This window comes from Danio rerio, chromosome 11 (genome assembly GCF_052040795.2).
Source record: "Danio rerio strain M-AB ecotype USA chromosome 11, GRCz13ab, whole genome shotgun sequence".
Taxonomy (NCBI): Eukaryota; Metazoa; Chordata; class Actinopteri; order Cypriniformes; family Danionidae; genus Danio; species Danio rerio.
In genome coordinates this window covers 26247566-26269647 of record NC_141031.1, presented here as the reverse complement: position 1 = coordinate 26269647, position 22082 = coordinate 26247566, and the positions used below count along the sequence as shown (strand labels likewise).

At 34.8% G+C, this 22082-nt stretch overlaps 1 protein-coding gene and 1 long non-coding RNA gene across 51 annotated transcripts in view; both read right to left on the bottom strand.

Moving 5' to 3' along the window:
• nfasca (neurofascin homolog (chicken) a) overlaps positions 1–22082 on the bottom strand; it is a 176762-nt gene that overhangs the window by 7084 nt on the left and 147596 nt on the right. For 21 of the 50 annotated variants that reach the window (XM_087271692.1, XM_087271699.1, XM_087271700.1 and 18 more), the window contains 5 exons: positions 21158–21277; positions 14951–15100; positions 10149–10277; positions 7889–7958; positions 2691–2708 (listed from right to left, as the gene is read on the bottom strand). In XM_087271692.1, the coding sequence (XP_087127818.1) occupies positions 2691–2708; positions 7889–7958; positions 10149–10277; positions 14951–15100; positions 21158–21277 (487 nt within the window). 50 annotated transcript variants of the gene reach the window in all.
• LOC147841800 (uncharacterized) lies at positions 11841–12884 on the bottom strand. Its single transcript, XR_015502614.2, has 3 exons — positions 12369–12884; positions 12168–12233; positions 11841–12125 (listed from the first exon to the last, which is right to left on the bottom strand). It is a non-coding gene; the product is annotated as an uncharacterized LOC147841800 (long non-coding RNA).

The following is a 22082-nucleotide window of genomic DNA, read 5'->3' as shown; positions in this document are numbered from 1 at the left end:
TCCTATAAGTAATGTCATGGCTATAAATGGTTGATAGTTGTAATATATTATCACAGGTAGATCATTAATCAAACACATGCCTCCGCTATTAAACTGGACTTCTGAAGTGTCATGCATTATGATCTGGGACCTACATCAACCCAGAAGCATCAGAAAAACGGAAAAAAAATCAAAAAATCAATGCAACACTTTGCAAATCTTCAAATCTTCAAAATTGCTGACTTCACACTGAGGTCCTTCTTTAATTTCATGTAATACCTATGGACCTTGTTGTAAACTGCTTTACAGATGCGATGTTAAATCGAAATATTGTAAATAATGCACTTTGTCTGCTCACAAAACATGGTTTACAACCAGGCTCCATGGTATTATTCATTTCTGCGGGTCATAAAAATGCTTTTACCAACTCTATAAACAAGAAGAGGTTCTGCATCAGACATGTGTACATTACATTATTAGTATGATATTATTATGATACGGTTCTCTGCATGCGCATGACAACTGGAAATTCATGGTCATTTAGTTATTATCTTTAGAGTCAATAACGCACATTAAAAATTTTTTTGCTTTTTTCACCAAAGGAACTCTGTGCACCAGCAAGAGTTCAGGGAATCATCATAAGAATGTGTTTTTGATTCAATCGATCAGTCCTCACACTCTCGCACATTTTTATTACCTTAGGAAGTGACACAAAACTATTTTTTAATCAGAGAAAGCAACCTGTATTATATTTTGCACATAATTTTTGACAGAATTTGGGAAACCAGAGATGACATAATGCACACCTTCATTTTAATGAGGGTTTGTTTTATACTAAATAATTTGTTTATATTTATTTATTCACATTTATTATGTGGTTACACTGTACAATAAGGTCTTATTTGCTAACATAAGCATTAAAAGTGAGAAATATATATTTTTACAGTGTTTAGAGTTTTTTTTACAGCATTACCCTTTATTAATATTTGTTTATAAACAAATAATAATTCAAATTAGTACATTGTGTAGTATTTTATTATTACCTACTGTAGTTAAACTATATTAAACCAAATTAATTATAATGGTAAAGTTAAAAAAAAAAACATATTAGAGAATAACAGAAATTTATTAATAAACAAAAAATATACATAGTTGAAGACAGAATTGTTAGCTCCCCTGTATTATTAGCCCCCCTGGTTATTTTTCCCCCAATTTCTGTTTAACGGAGAGAAGATTTTTTTTTCAACAAATTTCTAAACATAATGGTTTTAATAACTAATTTCTAATACCTGATTTAATTTATCTTTGCCATAATGGCAGTAAATAATATTTTAGTAGATATTTCTCAAGACACTTCAATACAGCTTAAAGTGACATTTAAAGACTTAACTAGGTTAATCAGATTAACTAGGCAAGATAGGATAATTAGGCAAAACATTGTATAACAGTGGATATAATTTTGACCTTAAAATTGTATTTAAATAAATTTAAAACTGCCTTTGTTCTAGCCGAAATAAAACAAATAAGACTTTCTACAGTAGAAAAAATATTATTGGAAATATTGTGAAAATTTCCTTGCTCTGTTACACATCATTTGGGAAATATTTCAAAAGCGAAAAAAATTCAAAGGGGGGCTAATAATTCTGACTTGAACCATATATGCCTGTCAGACAAAGTAAAACATATAAAACAAATGTAATATAAATACAAATAGAATAGAAATGCACTAATATATTAACAAAAATAATAAATACACATTTTCTTTTATTCTAAATAAAAATAAAATATTTCTATTTTTGTTATTTCCATTCAGCTTAACTTGATGTATTTAATAAAAATAAAAATCTTAAACACAAATTAATTTAATCTCTATGGTCATACTAATAAAACAAAAGCTGACAAGAACAAAAAATTTTTTTCAAACCTTGCCTTAAAAAAAAAGAAAATAAACTAAAAATAAAGTCTAATTCAAACTGTTAATAAAAACTACAATGATACACTGGAAAACCCAAAAAGTTAAGGTAACTCAATTCATTTGAGGAAACCGATTGCTACAAACAACGAGTTTAAAAACTAATCCCAATGAGTACTGTGAACTTATTCCATTTGAGTAAACGAAGCATTTTAAACACAATAAAACCCAATAAATGAAGAGAATACAAATCAACTGAGTTCTGGAAAACTCAATAAGTTAAGTCAAATCAAACAGTTTGAGGAAACTGATTGCTACAAACAATTTAAGTTAATAAAAAACTAATCTATATAAGTACTGTGAACTTACTTCATTTAGGTTAAAGTAATAAGGTATTCAATTAACTTCAACACTGAGTTCAAAACTCTTTTCTAATGAGTAGAATTAACTTTCAGTAAATTTTGAGTTAACTACACTCATTTCATTCGATAAAGTTGACTCTTGGGTTTTACAGTGCAATACTACTAGTCTTGCTCTATTTTTAATTGCATTAAACACACTACACTAAAAGCAATACATTTAGTTAATGCATTTACTTAGTAAACAGTCACACTTTGAAAATCACTCATGTTAGAATGACAGGAAAGTATATGAGTTACCAATAAATGTTATGCTTTCAATTATTAATCAACGCTAATGGAGAAGGACATGTGTTAATCGATTAAAATCAAAAGCTCAAAGCAACAAAATAAAGCTTTAGATCATGATTAGCGAGTCCAAAGTGCCGCTCTTTCCATACCTTTCCCTTTCAAGAGACCTTCATTGGACCAACGGGAATGGAAAACACCCAAGAAAAAAATACGATTATGGGAGGGAAAAAAGTGAGAACAAAATGATGAATAAAGCCAAACATCTGTGTCATCAAAGAGGCAACTAGAAGGAAAAAATTAAACGATGCAGCGAACATCACAATTATAAACAGCTCTCAGCAAATAATCTGTCAAATAATAAGCTTTGTGTTTGTTTATTTTCTAGATGCGGCATCCTATTGAATACCGATTAGGGCTCTGATCTCCAGCAGACTCTCCTCTCGGATTGTAGGAAATGCATTATCAATTCTGAAAGCCAAAGGGTATCAAAGACTGAAAATTCATTTTTCTAGCAAAAGTCCAATTGCATGCAAGAACACGTTCAGCTGAGTTTCCTCTCAGAAAAAAATAAAGCAGAATCATTTTCATGTTTCATGCATGTTTCTGACCACAGCCGTCCTGACATTGAATACTGTGTTCTGCGGTTTCTATTGAACAACATTTCAAGGGTGTTAAACGTGATGAGGAACTTTGGTTGAAACAATATAACCTTGACATCACAGTGCTGGCTTTTAAAATATTAATCTTACAATGAAAACCAATGAATCATGATTATATATATCTAGTTTTTGCATATAACAAAAGACAAAAATTATTTTAAAAGGAATAAAATGCTTGAGTACTTGACATTTTTGTTCAGGTCAAAGCTTTTAACACTTACTCCAATTCACTCTTATAAAGGAATGTCTTTTTATGAAGCATGTTAAAAGTGCACTCTTCTTAGTGAAGCAGGCTGACTGTTATTATAACACATTGTGTCCTAACCAGGCGCAATGTTCCCAGCGACAAGTAGTTTTGACACATTCCCACTCCTAACTTGCAAAACTTTAACGCTTGGTTTTTTTTAGCAGGTCTTTGGTCATTTTTCGACATGCAGTGTCCTAATTATTACATAAAGTCAATGGTCACTTTATTAGGAACAGTTTTTGCCTTCAATGCTGACTTATTTGTTGTGGCACAAAATAATTAAGGTTTTGAAAACATTCCTCAGGCATTTTGGACCATACTAACACAAAAGTGTCACATTACATTTTTTCATTTTTTGGATGATGATTCATCAGCGATTAAAACAACTTGTATAAATCCAGGGTTGCAGTCTTATATGTTTAATTCATATAACAACTGTTGCATTGTGGATAAATACATTTGTGTGCACTAACACCTAGTTTATCTGAGGTATAAGACATGATTACTATTGTAAAGGCCATTCTCAGGGGTAAAAACCATTCAATTCACTAAATTCCTCCATTCTTTAGAAGACTTGGAATACAATACAAGGGCTCAGCATGTAAAGTTGGGTTATAATTCAAAAATTATCACTATATATATATATATTTTATAAAAATGATAACGGCTGTTTGATAAATGCTCAATAATATTTATACTTTGCTTAACGCTGCGGAGGCATTTTGCAGCCAACACTTCTGGTCGCACACGTTGTACAAGTTTACAGCCATACAGTGTTAGTTGCACTTGGAGGAGTAGGAAAAAATAGGTAAAAGAATAAGGTCACAGTCACAGACACTGTTGACAAGAAACATCACTAAACTACAGTAGTCATGGAGCTACTTTGTTTTTTTTACAATCCGACACAAAACAAAGCAACGTGCACTTCAAAGTGCGCAGACGACTCGTGCCATCAAAAACAGGCAACTCCACAAACCTGTTTCCTCATTAAAACAATGGCACCCTCGTGAAGATGCTAAGAAAGACCCAAACAAGTGTTGGTAAACCAACTAAAACAGCAAATGCTAAAAAAGGATTAAGATTGCTTTTTTGTTTATTATTTTTTATTTATATTGTCAAACAGCTAAAACATTTCACAAAATGAGTTGAATCAGCTGCACAAAGGGATTGGCATGCTAAAAAATCCTTTGAATTGACAGATATAAAGATTTGACATTTATTATGATAATTATCGATATTGACTGATATGAAATATATGATCGTGATAATTTATTTTGCCATATCGCCCAGCTTAAAGTACATGCCTCACAAATCTCTCCTTTAAATGAATATTTTCTATAGGATGCTTTGCAATATTTAATTTTTATGCCTATACATTAGTTTAGTCAGTACTGAAGCCAATTCTGCAGCAAATCTAACAAAAATTAGTAGCCCAATTTATATGTTAAAATATAACATAAAATATTACATAATTTTGTTTTAAAAAGAGCAAAAATCAAGAGAAACAAAAATTTGCATGAATTTAAATAAATTGTCTATTTCTAAAGATGTTCATTGGCTAAAATATGATTTTAATAAACAATATATGTTTAATAAATCTATTTAGTTCAAATGCACAAAATTATATTAACTATATTCACATTCAAGAAATGGATAAAAAATTTTATGTTCTAAATTAGGTTAAATTGGGTAGTTTTCTCTCAACATGACTTTATTGGTATTTGATAGGTATAATTACATTGTTTACAAATGCAAAGAAGAACAAAAAATAATAATAATAAAAAAAACAAATGCACATTTATTTGGCACACAAGGCAAAGTGACTTATTAAAAACTAACCTTGAATTAAGGTTAAGGTAAAAGGTAAAAACCTTGTAATAAATACAATGGTTTTGCTACACTATAACTATAGTCTAACCAAGGTATCTGTATTACTTTATACTATAAACTGTGGTTACTACACTTTTACAACAATAAAAACAGGATGATTCATTTTAAAAAGGGGCTAAATAATGGAGTACACTGCATGTTAAAAATATGACACCAAAGATTAACCCTGTATAACCCGAACTTCAAGTTTGGAGTGAGAACATGTTGAGCAGTTTGCTGTCCCTAAAAAGCAAAATAGCTGCAAAATGCCACACAATCACAGCCATTTATGGCTAATTTATAAACCTAAAAACATCCTGTCACTAGCCACACCTGAGCTGCTAGCATCCTCCTTTTAGCACTAGCTGTTTTATCGCATTGTGTATGGTTAGGACACAAGTATTTGCTTTTGTAAAATTGTTCGATTGCATCCCATAAATAGAGGGATTGTGAAGTTTAACACCTTTGAAGGGCTCAATCGCTGATCAGACAGTAGCTTTAGTCCCTCAAACACTGATCAGACGGCAGCATTAGCCGCTGTTCTGTCATCCACTTGTATGCTAACTGATAACATGCTCAGGCTGAGATGATGTGCTGAAACCAAATACCTGTTCTCGTTCCTTAAAAACCCAGCCGCCAATTTGAAAGACGAGAGGGAAAAAAAGGGTTCATGAAGATGGAGTTGGTCAATCACATGTTACATGGAAAGAGAAGTTAGTGCTAGAGTCGCTGCATAAGCCTTAGCATAGCGAAGCTATTAGTTATTGAACATCTGTGGTCTCAAAGAATTAGCTTTGACTAACTGTTTTACGTGAGAAATGGCTAAAAAGGGGCATGAGCAGTTTTAATAAACATGATTTTGTCAAAACCGTTAGAGAATGTTTTATATTAGTGATTTAGAGCAGTGTTTCTCAACCACGTTCCTGGAGGCCCACCAACACTGCATGTTTTGGATGTCTCCTTTGTCTGTCACACCCATAACAGGTCTTTCAGTCTCTGCTAAAGAGCTGATGATCTAATTCAGGTGTGTTTGGTTAAGGAGACATGGACAATGTGCAGAGCTGGTGGTCTTGTGGTTGACAAACCCTGATTTAGAGGATTATGACAAAATAAAGTATAAATATGTGAAATGTAAAAGATTATACACCAAACATCAAAGTTAAAAGCTGCTAGCAAATTTAGCTCATTACAATGGCACAGCAATTTACACTGTCATCCAATATATACAATGTCAGGTTTCCCAACACTGCATACGCAACATGACGGATAGCTATAAGCTTTTTGGACTAGCAAACTTTTTGTACTCAGGTTGTCGTATATATTGAAATTTGAAACACACACTTGCAACAAAATGATAAATAGATGTTGGTTTTTAAACATTGCCCCAATGAACATCCGCTGATGTAAACAAAAGCCAACGGGATCAGAGTGGGACCAAGCTGTAGCGCTCACCCTAATCCCCCCGGCAATTACAATTGGCTTAAGATTGGCAATGAAATGTACCAAGCAGAACATGGGAATTTTTTTTTTTAAAAGTCATCGAGCACCAGTGTTTTTTTTTAACCTGGAGTTATTTTATTTCATATAAAAAATGCTATGGTAATTAAGTTAAACATGTTGGACTGCTAAAATCACACACACACACACACACACACACACACACACACACACACACACACACACACACACACACACACACACACACACACACACACACACACACACACACACTTTTATTAGTAATTACTAAATATAATTACATTTTTCTAATAGTATTTAAAAATATACATTTTTAGTTTTTTATATTTATATATGTTTAACATATAATTGAGCTTGTTTAATAAAACAATACAATATGGTCAGTTTTTGTTTTATTTTTATCAAAATATTTTTATAAAATGAAGAATTAAATTTAAATAAGACTTTGCAAATATAATCTGAATCAAGTCATCAAAAGTTACTTATAAAAATATTAATAAATATATAAAGAATACTAAAGTAACACTGTGGAATGCTGGATGCTACTGTTTGTTGAGGCATTTTAAAGTTTGAAGTTGCACTGATTTCCTCTTGCCATTATTACAGGGTTTGCACAGTTACGAGCTCAGTCTGCTATAGAGATGTGATGTGGATCAGTACAGAACTCATTTACAGAAGCTGATGTTTCAGAGGAGGCAGACCAGACGCTCACTAGAGAGTCTTTAACTTCATGACAACCGCAGTTTCCAGAGGCTCGACAGCACTGATTTCCAGCCTCTGGTCATTGAACTGAGAAGTATTACACTTCAGCAAGTAAAACAGAGGTCTCATTAAATGTAATGTTTATGTCACTTGCTGTTTAGTATTGCTTTGGTTGAAATGGTTAGATGTTATTATTTGTTTAAAATTAGAAAGAGATAGATATTTTCCCCTCGGCGTAGTGAGGGCTATTTTCGGAACCTGCAATGGGTGAAACAAAATAATTCATCAACAGCATAAACAGCACAGAAGGCATATAAACACTAAGGCATATGATATACAATGCTCTTCTCTCCTCATTTCTTATTTGAGTGATCAAAAGTGTCAAACTTACTGATAGTCAAATGATCCATCTTGGTCTTTATGATCGACGGGATCTAAGGGGAGGTCTTTCTTCTCTCTCACTGATAACAAAATACATATAAGTCATGTTAAAAATATATTTTACATTGCATATACATTTCAAGTGGTTCAAAGCTATTAATGTAAAGAAATTATTCCCAAACATAACCAAGGCAAATTACTACATTTTTCAGAGCAAGGTTCCTAAGTACAATTATCATAAAAATATTAATGAAAATAAAACTATTCATCTGAATATGGTTCCTCATTCAAAAATAAAACAATAAAAATCGTGTCTTTTTCAATAAAATGAAATAAAATATTTTTACATCACATCGGCTATTGATCAACCAATATATATAGCTCAAGACAAAACGATTAGCCCCTTTGAAAAAAAAAAAACCCAAAGTTTAAGTTTTTATCCAACTATCACAATCACCAGTGATCTAATCCAGCAGATCGCTGGAGAACTACACATCTGTAACTGAACTGGATGATAAATGCCTGCACCTCACACACACCAGCTCCTGATTCCCCCTGATTACAGACATAGTTGGAAACTCATAAAGGACTGATTTTCAGGATTATATATGCATTGCACTCACACATACACATTGCTGAGTCTTGTTATCCTGTAGTATTACCAAGCATTAGGAATTCTTTTTGTCTAGTCTATCTGTGCCTGTTGACCTTCTTCTTGTTTTTGTCTGGGACCCCGACTACTCTTCTGGATTGCCCTTAAAGTTCTACTAAAGTTCTGCTTGGACTGTCTATTTGTGTTTAAGTTTAATAAAGGCGCTGCATTTGGATCCGTTGTCATCCGACATACTGTTATACCAACACATTTTAAAAACCTTATGTAATGTAATGTAATGTAATGTGTATTTATATAGCGCATTTATTGTGTATGGCCATACACCCAAAGCGCTTCACAATCATGAGGGGGGGTCTCTCCACACCACCACCAGTTTGCAGCATCCACTTGGATGATGCGACGGCTGCCACAGGACAACGGCGCCAGTGCGCTTACCACACACCAGCTATTGGTGGAGAGGAGAGACAGTGATACAGCCAATTCGGTGGAAGGGGATGATTGGGAGGCCATGATCGTAAGGGCCGATAGAGGGACTTTGGCCAGGACACCGGGGTTACACCCCTACTCTTTCACGAGAAGTGCCATGGGATTTTTAATGACCACAGAGAGTCAGGACCTCGGTTTAACGTCTCATCCGAAAGACGGCGCCCACTGACAGTGTAGTGTCCCCTTCACTTTTACTGGGGCATTAGGACTCACACAGACCACAGGTTAAGCGCCCCCTGCTGGCCTCACTAACACCACTTCCAACAGCAACCTAGTGTTCCCTAGTGGTCTCCCATCCAGGTACTGACCAGGCTCAGCCCTGCTTAGCTTCAGTGAGTAACCGGTCTTGGGCTGCAGGGTGACATGGCTGTGGCCATACATATTAGAACATAACAGTTTTAATAAATAATTTATTTCTTTTTTCTTCGTCATGATGACAATGCATAATACTTCAATAGTTTTTTTGGCAGCTACTATTATTTAGCAACATAAAGGCTCAACTAGGTTACTCAGACAGCGGGCAGCTAGCTCTCTGCAACTCGCACATGGTCGCCCACTGAAGCTAAGTTGGACGTGTTGTTAGTGAGACCAACAGGGGGTGCTCAACCTGTAGTCTGTGTGGGACCTAATGCCCCAGTAAATTGATGGGGACTCTATACTGCTCAGTGGATAAGACTCTCTGTGGTCATTAAAAATACCAGGATGTCCCTTGAAAAGAGTAGGGGTTTAACCCTGACATCCTGGTGAAATTTGCCTACTGGCTTCTGTCCATCATGGTCTTCTAACCATCCCAAAATCATAATTGGCTTCATCACTCTGTCTCCTTTCCATTAATGTCTGGTGTGTGGTGTGCGGTCTGGCGCAATATGGCTGCCGTTGCGATATCCAGGTGGATGCTGTACACTGGTAATGGATGAGGAGATTCCCCCCAAAAATGTGTGTAGAGACTTTTGAGTTTTCCAGAAAAGTGCTATATAAATGTAAGGAATTATTATTATTATTATTATTATTATTATTATTCAGGTTAACTAGGCAAGTTGGGTTAATTAGGCAAATGATTGGAAAACAATAGTTTGTTCTGTTGACCTTAAAATGATTTTTAATTACAATTTTTTAAGGAGGACTAATAATTGTACCTTTAATATAGTAATGAACTATGCTGTTTGTTTACCTGGGTATTTTCCTCCACGACTCCTCTTGATGAAACAAACAATGAGCAGAATCAGAACCAATAAAGCGACAGCACACATCAACCCAATGAACCAGCCCTGAGTAGCGATGTCTTCCTGCTCCTTATAGGCTGTTAACATACAAACACAGAAGGAGACAAGAGAGAAAAAGAGAAGCACACAATAAAATGTTTAAACTTTACAACATCAAGAATAGAAGAAGCAACTTCCACAGATCATCTCACACATTAAAAACCTGGTTCTGTTCCTGCATGATTTATAGAGGCAGGAGAACAGCTGAATGCAGAAACACCAAAGCGAGAGCCTAATAAATCTCACTGACTCTCAGCAACATGCTGGAGTCATTTGACAGCCATCCTTTATCAAAAACACATTAGCAGTGAGAACATTGGTTCTGGATTTGAATTACCCATCCTGATAATAACATCAGAGCACAGGAAGAGTTATCTGATGAAAACGGAAACCCGGTAAAAGCCAGCAGCAAATACTCTCCTTTTCAAAAAGCACTTGTTTTAATAGTGGCACACTTGGTCTTTCCTGATATTATAAAGTGGTCAGAGAGACGATACGATATTTTGTGAGATGATGAGATTTTTTTAAAAGACGTCTTTTATGCTCAAAAGAGCATTAAGAAATTGTATATTCTTTAGCATTATTTCAATTTCAAACACTATCTGTTTTCTATTCAAATGTATATAAAAAAGGAATTTATTCCTGTGACTCCAAGCTATATGTCTGCATCATCAATAGAAACTCTAAAGTCTAAAGTGTCCCATAATGTTTTAGAAACCATTCTAATATGCTGAAAAAAATATATTATCAATGTTGAAATTACACCAGCATTCTATCACTACTTTCCTGTCTGCCTGGTATGCTCGAATGTTCCACTATTTGAAATATTGTTAATACTTTTATTCTCTTTTCTCCATTTATGTTAAGCTGCTTTTTGACAGTTAAAAGCTAATGACAAAACTAAGGCTCATTTAAATAACTCTAATATGCTGATTTTAAAAAAAGCATTACTATCAAAGTTGACAACTGTTGAGCTGCTTTTTTAAAAATGATGAATGTTTAGATGAATAGAAAGTTTAAAAGAACATAATTTATTTCAAATATATATTTTCACAATCTTTACTATCAATTTGTATTAATTTAATGCACAAATTTGAAAAAAAAAATTTAATGAAAATATAGAATAAAATAAAATAATTTTACATTAATACAGGGCAACAAATGGGTTTATTCAAACTGATCTGATTTAAGCAAATAAATTATAAACCTTTAAGGACAGTTGGTTAGCTCTGAAGTTAATCATTTGAGTTAACAAATCATATCTCTTCAAATCTTCAAACTTTTAATTCAACTTTTAAAATCAAAACAAGCAAACAAACAAAAAACATAAGTGTTTAAGTTAAATTTGTGCAGAAAAACTACATTATCCATGATGCTGTAAAATGCAGAAAATTAAGCAATCCGATAAAGCAATCAGAGAGTATCACTGAGAAACATGTGGCAGCACTTAAGCTCCACCCACTTCTTTGAATCATCACAAATAGCATAAACAAGCCATTCTCCATACACTCCTACTACGTATATGCATATTTTCCAATACACATGAAATATATTATTTTTATAGATAAAACCAACAATTTTAAATGAATAATTGTATTTTTCTCACTTGATTTTTTTTTGTCTAATTTTCAAAATTATAATTCACATTGTACCTGGTTAGTTGAGTAGGGTCTCTCTGTGGGCTGCAAGACAGGGATGTAACATGAAGGAGCCTTAAGGGCGTAACTTGTAGTATGTTAGAGGCGTAACTTAAAGTTATGGAGACATGTCAAAACTCTGTTGTCGGCAAGATGGGGCTGTACATCAGTCAATAATGACTACACCTACTCCACACCCAAACCCAACCATCACAGTTATCAACATCTACACCTTCCCCAAACCTAAACCTAACACAGTTATCAACATCTACACCTTCCCCAAACCTAAACACATCCATTACAGTTATTAACATCTATACCTGGGTTGTCCAAACTCTGTCCTGGAGGGCTGGTGTCCTGTAGATTTTAGCTCCAACTTAGAAAACCTAGTAAGAGCTTGATTAACTAGCCCAGGTGTGTTAGATTGGGGTTGGGACTAAACTTTGCAGGACACCGGCCCTCCAGGTCCAAGTTTGGACACCCCTGGTCTACACCTACCACAACCCTAAACCCAACCATCATTGTTATTAATGTCTACACCTTCTCCAAACCTAAACCTAACCATAACACACTGTAAAAAACCATCCTTAATTTTACGGTTTATTTCCGGCAGCTGGAGTGCCGATAAAAAAAGAGTAAAATGACAGCCGTTAAATAACATAAATTTACTGAAAAATAACAGAGGTTGAATTACAGAAATTTACCAGAAATTAAAATTTAAGGAAATTTCTGTAATGTAATGTTCGTTATTTTACAGTAAGTTTCTGTAATTTAACAGACGTTATTTTACATTTTTACTCCAGCTGCCAGAAATAAACTGCCGTAAATTTATGGATTTTTTAAAAAGTTTTAACGTACAGCGTGAGTTGTGGAGGCTTTCATACTTGACATGCTTGCTATTGTACTGTTTTTTGCAATCACAGGAGGCAACGCCAAGTAGGCTACATGTCATGACAAACAGATGAAGAAGTCAGCAACTTGCTTTAGTTATTATTATAATAATATATCAAATGAATTGGTTGTGGATAAATTTGGAGAAAACTCATGAAAACATGCTCACTGGTAAATATTTTAGCCATCTTGTCAACAACATCTCGCATGGTTTATTGGGATCTCGACAAGTTACGCCCCTTCCTCTTGCACCCCCGTCCTGCAGTTCGCAGACAGATACACTTGGGTTAGTTTGGTTAATGGCTTTTAACTTTTTTAACTTTTCTTTTTCTGAATCCATTTCTGGTAAAACAGTGGACACTAAAGTCTTTTATAATATAAATAACAATGTAATATCACCCAAAAACTCTATTTTAATTAGCCTGATAATAGTGCTGTTTCATGTGTGCAAAATCACAGAGGGATCTATCAATGAGAGGAGCAAACAATAAAGCTGATGGCTTGGATTATTATGAGCTGGAACTTCTATATCTGATAAACAGAGCAAACATCCTACTTAAAATGACATTTACACGGCTCAAGGATCCATATCATCACAATGATCAATAGCTTATTGAACCGGCGCTTTAAATGTCATGAGATTTCATCTTGGTCACAACACCTTAGGCGCATGTGCATCTTGCTGGGAAAATAAGTTTGCTAATGGATCTGAAGCTTCGAAAATAATGAGAACAATGTGCCAAGCATTAAAGAGTTAGTAAACATCTAAATGTAATTTCTGTCAACATTTACTCTCCCTCATGCTGTTCCAGAAATGTGTTTATCTATGGAAAACAAGGTGAAATATTTCTGCCCTTCCATTGTAAGACTGTTCACAACATCTCTCAAAAATCAAAGTTTTTCAAAAATTCTCAGTAATTTACAATTCTGTAGACAAACTGCTCAACTGCATTAATTTAAGTATGTGTAATTCATTACTTTCCACGACTGCTGATGCTTTAAAACTTTAATAAAGTGATCAAAAATCCTATATGATTCTTATATGGGGCAGCACGGCAGCGCAGTGGGTAGCACAATCCCCTCACTGCAAGAAGGTCGCTGATTCAAGCCCCGGTTGGGTCAGTTGGCATTTCTGTGTGGAGTTTGCATGTTCTCCCTGCGTTCGCGTGGGTTTTCTCTGGGTGCTCTGGTTTTCCCCACAAGTCCAAAAACATGTGGTATAGGTGAATTGGGTAAGCTAAATTGTCCGTAGTGTGTGTGTGTGTGTGTGTGTGTGTGTGTGTGTGTGTGTGTGTGAAAATGAATGTGTATGGATGTTTCCCATTGATGGGTTGCAGCTGGAGGGGCATCCGCTGAATAAAACATATAATAGATAAGTTGGCGGTTCATATCACTGCAGCGACCCCAGATTAATAAAGGGACTAAGCCGAAAAAAAAAATTAATTAATAAATGATTTCATGACGTCCATTTCCCCAAAACATTTAAACTATTTAAACAGAACTATTTAAGAATGTTCTCCACAGTGCTCCAGTTTGCGGGAAATGGACACTTTTCAAATTTCAGAAGCGATTTGTATCAAATTCTAGTATCGTGACAACCCTAGTGCAAACTAAACTAAAACTTAAACTATTAGGCTAGCCAGCTAATAGTTTTATGGTACAGGCCCCTAGATGACAAATGAAAACATATCTCCTTTGTTCTTGCAGAAGCTCAACCGTGCCATACAGCCTTCAAGAATGAACCTCATTGGCTTTCAAGCATCAAGCAAACATACTTAACCATCTTTGATTAATTTTTAATGTCATAAACATTGTTTACTGATTAACATTTATATGTGAATTAAAGTCTAAACTAAATCTATTCTATACAACTAAATCTATATATATATATATTTATCTTTATGAAGTTTCGACAGTTGTTTAGTAAAAAGACTGAAATCTTTGATATTATCTTTGTTTTTGTTTTAGAATAACATGAGACTGAATAATTGATGACAGAATATTAATTTTGAGGTGAACTAATACTGATAATGTTTAGTTTTTTTCTCACAGGAATCGAACCCATACCCTAATGCCATCCTATACAAGTTACCATTGACAGTAACCCATCAGTAAGTCCATTTGGTTCAGAAGGTCACACGTTGAACCCTTTGCTCCTCCCACAGGTCCTGGCCACCCCTCACCTCTGCCTGTCTCGAACGTGACATAGTCGCTGCTGATGGAGTTGTGCTCATGCGAATAGACCCGCAACCGATACTTGGCCCCAGCCACCAGCCCAGCCAGCTTAATGTGAGGCTGCTGGTTTACTTGAATGCTCGTCATCGACCCATTACCTTCAAGAGGAGACACAAGACAGGTGCCCATCAAACCAGGCTAAGCTAAGAGCACGACGGCAGGCCATGTTTGTCAATTGAGGAAATGTGCTGCATCCCTTTCACTCTATGCGAGCATATTTTAAGCATGCTGAGAGCGAAAATACCGGAATATCTTCGCTCGGCGCACATCAAAGTCTGGCACTGGTGTATTAGGGGCATCATTTGCTTCAGTGATGCCTGTTAAAAGCTTTGAAGTGAAGCTGCTGCTTAATATCTCACACTGGGTTTGCTGTAATGAAGTATGGAGTGGAGGGAGGCGCACCTTGTCTCAATTACTCATAGACCTCATTTCAACTCAGGGGAAGTGGATAGACAAATCCCACAAACCCCAATGGCATTGTCAAGAGGTGGGCGTGATGTTCCAGTGAGGTTCCTTGATGTACATGAGGAACCCAAAAATGAAATCATCATGCACTATGCAACTCATTGGCTTCGAGTCTGCATATCCACAATGTGACCAACCTTTGAAGCAAGCAGCCATTGGATTATACAATATGCATGGCGGAATTCAATTGCAGTGTCTGAAAGTGCAGATCCAGGACCAGTGAATGTACTGGAAACTACAAAAAAGATGAAAGTAAGTACTTGTCTATTTTGACAAATACCATCTATGCAAAAACACAACAAACAAAAACCTCAATATATTTTAGTGTTTTGTAGATTCAGCATTAATTTCAATGCTTGCAAGGCACAGATGTTTTGAGAAACTTAATTCTCTGATGTTACACAAATGTGGTTTGCTAGCATCTGCACAAACATATTTGCATAAAGTCATCTGATTGGCTGACGCCTGTGTTGGCACTTCAAAGGATAAAAGTTTTACAATTTCTGCTTTGAGTAATGGACCCAACGTGACTCGACAGAGACAAATTCAGTTGAGGAACACAATGTCACTATTCAAAGTAAAACAGTTGCATTAGTTTAGTCTAAACCAGGGCTGTCCAAACTCGGTCCTGGAGGGCCGGTGTCCTGCAGATTTTAGCTCCAACTTGCTTCAACATACCTGCAAGGATGTTTCTAGACCTAGATTAGCTAGGCAAGCTGTGTCTGATTGGGGTTGGAGCTATAAACTTTGCCAGACACCGGCCCTCCAGGACCGAGTCTGAACATCCCTGGTCTAAACAAAAGTCTAACATCTAAAAGCATTCAGACGGATTAAATTAGTATTTTATAATTATAGTCAATAATAAAATACTTTCACATGTTTTCAAAAATTAAGTGATAGATTGAGTGTCAAGCTACAACAAATATATTGTAAGATCGAATTAAGCATGCAAAATTAATTATCCAGTCACTACTGATATCAAACTTGAAGTCTAAGGCCCCGTTGACACTGCCAGTTGAATGTGACCCAATCCCGATTTTTTTTTTGCTTATGTGTGATCAGATCTGTTCTATGACTGTGTAAACACGAAAAAAACATATGCATTCGAATATTCAGAGATCGGTTTCAGGACTCTTTCATATGTGGAAATAAATTAGATATAAATTGCATGCGTGACAATGCAAGTAATCATCTAAACAGGCAGATTGGATTTATTGAGGCATTCATTTTGTACTTCATTAAACTTGTGACAATGTGGTACTTCTCCGTGGTTTAATGACGTAGAAGGATGGGAGTGTGTGGGCAAATGGATTCTGTCCATTTGCTACAGATAAAATAAATGCTCCAAAAGGTTGATGCCATAGAAAAAACTTTTAGTGAAAAATTTTTTTCAGTTGAAGAATATATGAACAATTAATACAACCCTTTACTTCAAGGTTGTTCATGCACCTATTGATGATAATAAAAAATTTATATTGTTTAAGAGTGCAGATGAGCTCTGACCAATAACTTGTATGAACAAAAATAACGAATGTTTAGAAAAGTTGCTTTGTGAAAGCAACAAAGAAGATATAGCAACACTGTTAACCAATATAATCCATTTTTAACATACAAGACTGAAAATGGCTTTATTTAACATGTGTGGCCTTGCAAGCATTAACATTTCTTTCATGAAAATGTTAGGCTTTGTTTACACCTGAAATTAAGCATTTTAGTCGATCAGATCACCAGTAGACAAGGCCATTTACAGTTGATGTTTTAACTTGTTTCTTTAACCCACTTTTGACCACTTTCCTGATTTGTATAGGCAGGTGTATGAATGGACATTTTCAAATATTTTGATCAAATATTGTGAAATAAGCTTTTGAAATTTACATGTGAGCTCATACAATGGAAAACAATATAAAGATAGCCGCAAAACTACAGTACAAAATGGGTTTGTGCTACAATTACAGTTACTTACATTTATTTTCACCTTCAAAACAAACACTGGGTTTCAGATGGCAAAATGTAAACTCTGTCTGGCTAACCGGATGCTGCACAATTATGTACAGTTCGCCTTTTTTAAGTGCTGCAGATTTCTCTCATATTTTAGACAGTTGGGACACTGCTCAAATTCCCACCGTGGCACAGGGTGCCATCTGCATGGTTTTACATTTAAAAACATTATAGTATTTGCAAATAAAATCCCAGGTAGCAAAGAATTCTGGCCCAGATTTGGCATAAATCTGGCACAGCAGGCATACATCCGGCACTGGCATACAGCATGTGGGCCAATTATGGCCTTGGTTTGGCTTTTTTCTTTAAGGCAGCACACAATACTTGGGCCAGATGTAAAATGTAGTATTTGGCTCAATTGTAAATAATTGATATGTGGGCAATGTAAGTTTTTGACAATCTTGACTTACATTTAAAATACATTTTTATTATTTATAAATAAATAAATTCTACCAACCAGGTCACTTTGAGAAAAAGCATGCCTATAGCACCTAAAGTGCAAAGATTCATGGGTTTATCAATTTCACTACAGTAGTGACACATTAAAAAACTTGGGCTAAAAATGTGGAAATCTGCAGATTTCTGCATGCACAGATTCCCTGTGGGCCTAGTTATGGGTTATTAACTTGGCTGAGACTTGGCCCAGATATGGTCCATGTTTGACCCTTGTATGAAAGCCAGACTTGGTCCAGTCATGTACTGTAATTCACTGTGGCATGTGGGCCAAGCAAAAACTGATTGTGTGGGCCAGAGCTGGGCCAAAGATATTTTACTATGTGGGATGTCCTCATCTGAATGCAATGCCTCAAATTGTTATAGTACATTAGTGTATATTTTCACAGCAAAACAATAAACTAAATGGCATGAAATTTACCTTAAATTTAGCAAAAACTATGGCCACATAATCATTTTAGTTGCAAAAAATGTATTTTGGTGGACGGGGATTGGGAGGTTGGGGGATGACGTCGCGCGTGAACTGAAGGACATGGGGGGTGGGGGGAGGGTTGTCGCGAGGGCACTTTAGATGATTTTGGAAGGGCACCTTCTATCCAAGACTAAAAAGGGCATGTGCACTGCACAAGTTGAGCCCGTAAGTGTGCACGTGCCTGGTCCCCATTCACACTTGTATTTAGAATCAGTTTGACAAAACACATCCCAATACAAGGTGTAAACAAGGCCTACACATCTAGTTTAAAAACTGAGTTAAAGAGTTGTCTGTTATTCTTCTAGTCTCGTTATTACATTTATTCCCATATAACATGCACAAAATGCACTTAAAACCCTTCAATATCACAATCTGCTTCTTTAAGGTCAACAAAACTTCTACGTCTCTCACTTTTAGACATCACGACACAGACTGCATGCATCTGCCACAATCTTGACAGCACATGGTGAGAAGATGAGAAAGGGGAGAAAAAAACGAATAGGAGACGTTATATAACGGCATAGGAAGTCTACAAGGGGAAGTGCTTTTGGAGAATGTGTGCATCTTGGTTCTGCTGTCATTTAATCCCATAAAAATGCCGCTCACAGCGGTGCTTGGATGAAAACCAGATCCCCAATAGCTATATTTTCACCTGTTTGGTTTGGTATTGCATCAGGATGTACAACATGCTTCAAGGTTAAACCTGTTACTCCGACTCTCCCCTTGAGGAGACCTTGGGTAGGAAATGATAACCTCGCCATTATCTCTCACTCTGAAACATTTCCACCAGAGATTTAAAAGCAGGGCATCAATCAGATATGGCAGGCTTTGCTGGCATAATCTAATCGTGGGATGGGGGCGATGGTGGCCAATATGAACAATAAGCCAAGCAGCTGTGGGCAGCCAGACGACAAGTGCTGCTGGGAAGCCAATGGTTGGGGTAATAAAGGTGGAGAGGCGTTTGCGTCTAATGTGTTCAACAGATAAAGCTCAAGGACGAAGGAGCGAGCGAGAGACAGTAAGAACATGAGTGAGTGAGGAAGAGAGACTTTTGTAGAGGAATATATGCTAGTCATGTATCGGACAGTGCTATGACTAATTTAATCATGTATTGGCACAATAAAACATTGGTGTGATATGGAGAAATAATATAAATTATGATCAAATTTGGATTTATCTGAGCAATAAAAAAAACTGAGTTAACTTTCAGAAACAAAGGTGCAAACACTGTCATTAATGTGGAAATTTTTGCATCAAACACTTCCACATATTTACCTTAAATGCACATATTAATACCTAAAATGTAAGGTGCAAACATGTACATTTCGTTACTTATCTAAATTAGTTCTAAATCAGTCTATATTTCTGAGACTGTACTAAATTGTCTCAAGAAATTACAGGCTGTGAATTCTTTATTAATATTTTGTACTATTTTTCAGTAAAAATATCTAAAATAATACAAATATTATTAACAATATTAATTCATATTATAACATTTTTAATGATATTATTACTGCTGTTGTTAATTATAATTAAACTATAATATAATATAATATAATATAATATAATATAATATAATATAATATAATATAATATAATATAATATAATATAATATAATATAATATAATAATCTGCCCTCAAACCATATTGAAATTTTAAAATCATAAACCTAACTATATTTAATAATGTTCACACTTAAAATAATAAATATGCATTGTAAAAATTGTATATAAGCAAGCTAATCAAATTATACATTTTTATTTTTTTTAGTAAAAATACCTAAATAAAAAAATTATATTAACAATATTAATCAATATTATTGCATTTTTATTATAATATTGCTGCTGTTGTTAAATATATAGCTATAATATAATATAATATAATATAATATAATATAATATAATATAATATAATATAATATAATATAATATAATTGATAAGAAGTTATAAATTTGTATACAATGATATGCTTTTTTTCCAGACCATATTTATGACCATAAACCTAACAATTTTTAGTATGGTCCACACTTAAAATAAGAAATAAATATACATTGTAAATATTGTATAATCATATATATATTGTATATAAGCAAGCTAATCAAATGATAAATTAGTAAATTGGTACATTAGTAACATTTTCTAAAATCAAGTGTTTATAAAAATAAAATGCATCCTGAGTAAATCTACATTTATGTTAAAAAAAGGATAAAATGGCTTAAATATAGCAGAGTGCTGTACTTCATATAATAGGTGTATCAAAGTCAGGCTGCATCAAAGTCACTATAGTTTCCTGACCAAAAGAACCCCAATTAGAGTGAAACAAGCAGGGTTGGTCTCTTGTTCAGTCTCATAGTCTCTCTCCCTCTCACAGATTCAGTCAAATCTCTCCTTGTTCTTAGCCACCAGTCAGAAACAGGGCTTTCTAAAGGGAACATGCGTGACAAAGCAAGATGCAGTATTGCAGTTACACATGATATTATTGAGTACCATGCTGGAGCACTGCCTCAGTTTAGTATTTAAATGCATTTTAAGAGAACATTACAGAGAAGCACAGCAGGGAGATATCATAAATGTTGCACAATCCTCATAACATTTACAATACCTCCCTTCCGAATAAACCTGAGCTCCCTGTAATGTGATGTTCTGTAAGTTTTTTAAAACGAGGCCCAATTAAACGTAACGAGAGGATGACTTTGGGTCTCCAGCAGGCCCAGTAAAATCTAGCGTTCCCTTTATAAGCTCTCGGCAGGTTTATCTGGCTCTTACTGTCCAGTGTGAACTCTACAACAAACTTGCTGCTGTCAACGGAGAAGTTGTGCTTCCAGCTGACGTTAGCATTGTCATTGTTAGCATCCACCGTCAGATTCCAGATCTTTACATTCGGGGCTATGCAGAACAGGTGGGAGAGGAGAGCACTCAGATATTTCATACAGACACTGGTTAGGATATATAAATATGCTTGAACTTAAAGACCCCATGAACTTTGGTATCTTTTAATTATTATTGATAGTGTTACGGACATAGGTGGAGTAAACATGTTTTAAAGTGTAATAAATAAAGCACACTATTATATATTTTCATGCTACTACTTACTATTAAAAAAAAAGTTTTTACTGACTAGTACCTTTTTTAAGAAACTAGTACCTCTACAAAATGCACATTAGAACATTTAACCTTTTTAAAAAATATTTATTGTGTTATTATTTAGCTTGTCCAATTTTGTATTTTATGTTTTGCTGTGTAACAATAATTCACTGTGGACAGTAAAATTAGTGCACACATGTACTGATAAAAAAATCACAATAATAAAAAAACTAATAATTTTATTAGTTAGCTCAACTTAATTTTTTTCTAGTTGACCCAAATTAATTTTACTAGGTAGACCAACTTATTTTTTTCTAATTGCCCTAACCTTTTTTTCTAGGTAGCCCAGGTAAATTTTTCTAGTGGCTCCAACTTTTTTCTAGATGTCTCAATTTAATGTTCAAGTTACCCCAACTTAATTTGTCTTGTTCTTATAAATTATTTTTCTTGTTGCCCCAACTCAATTTGTTTAGTCCTCTAACTTACGCTTTTTATGTACCCCAACTAAATTTTTCTAGTTGCACCAACATAATTTTCCTATGTACTTTAATTTTTCTAGTTGCACCAACATAATTTTCCTATGTACTTCAATTTCTTAAGTTGCTCC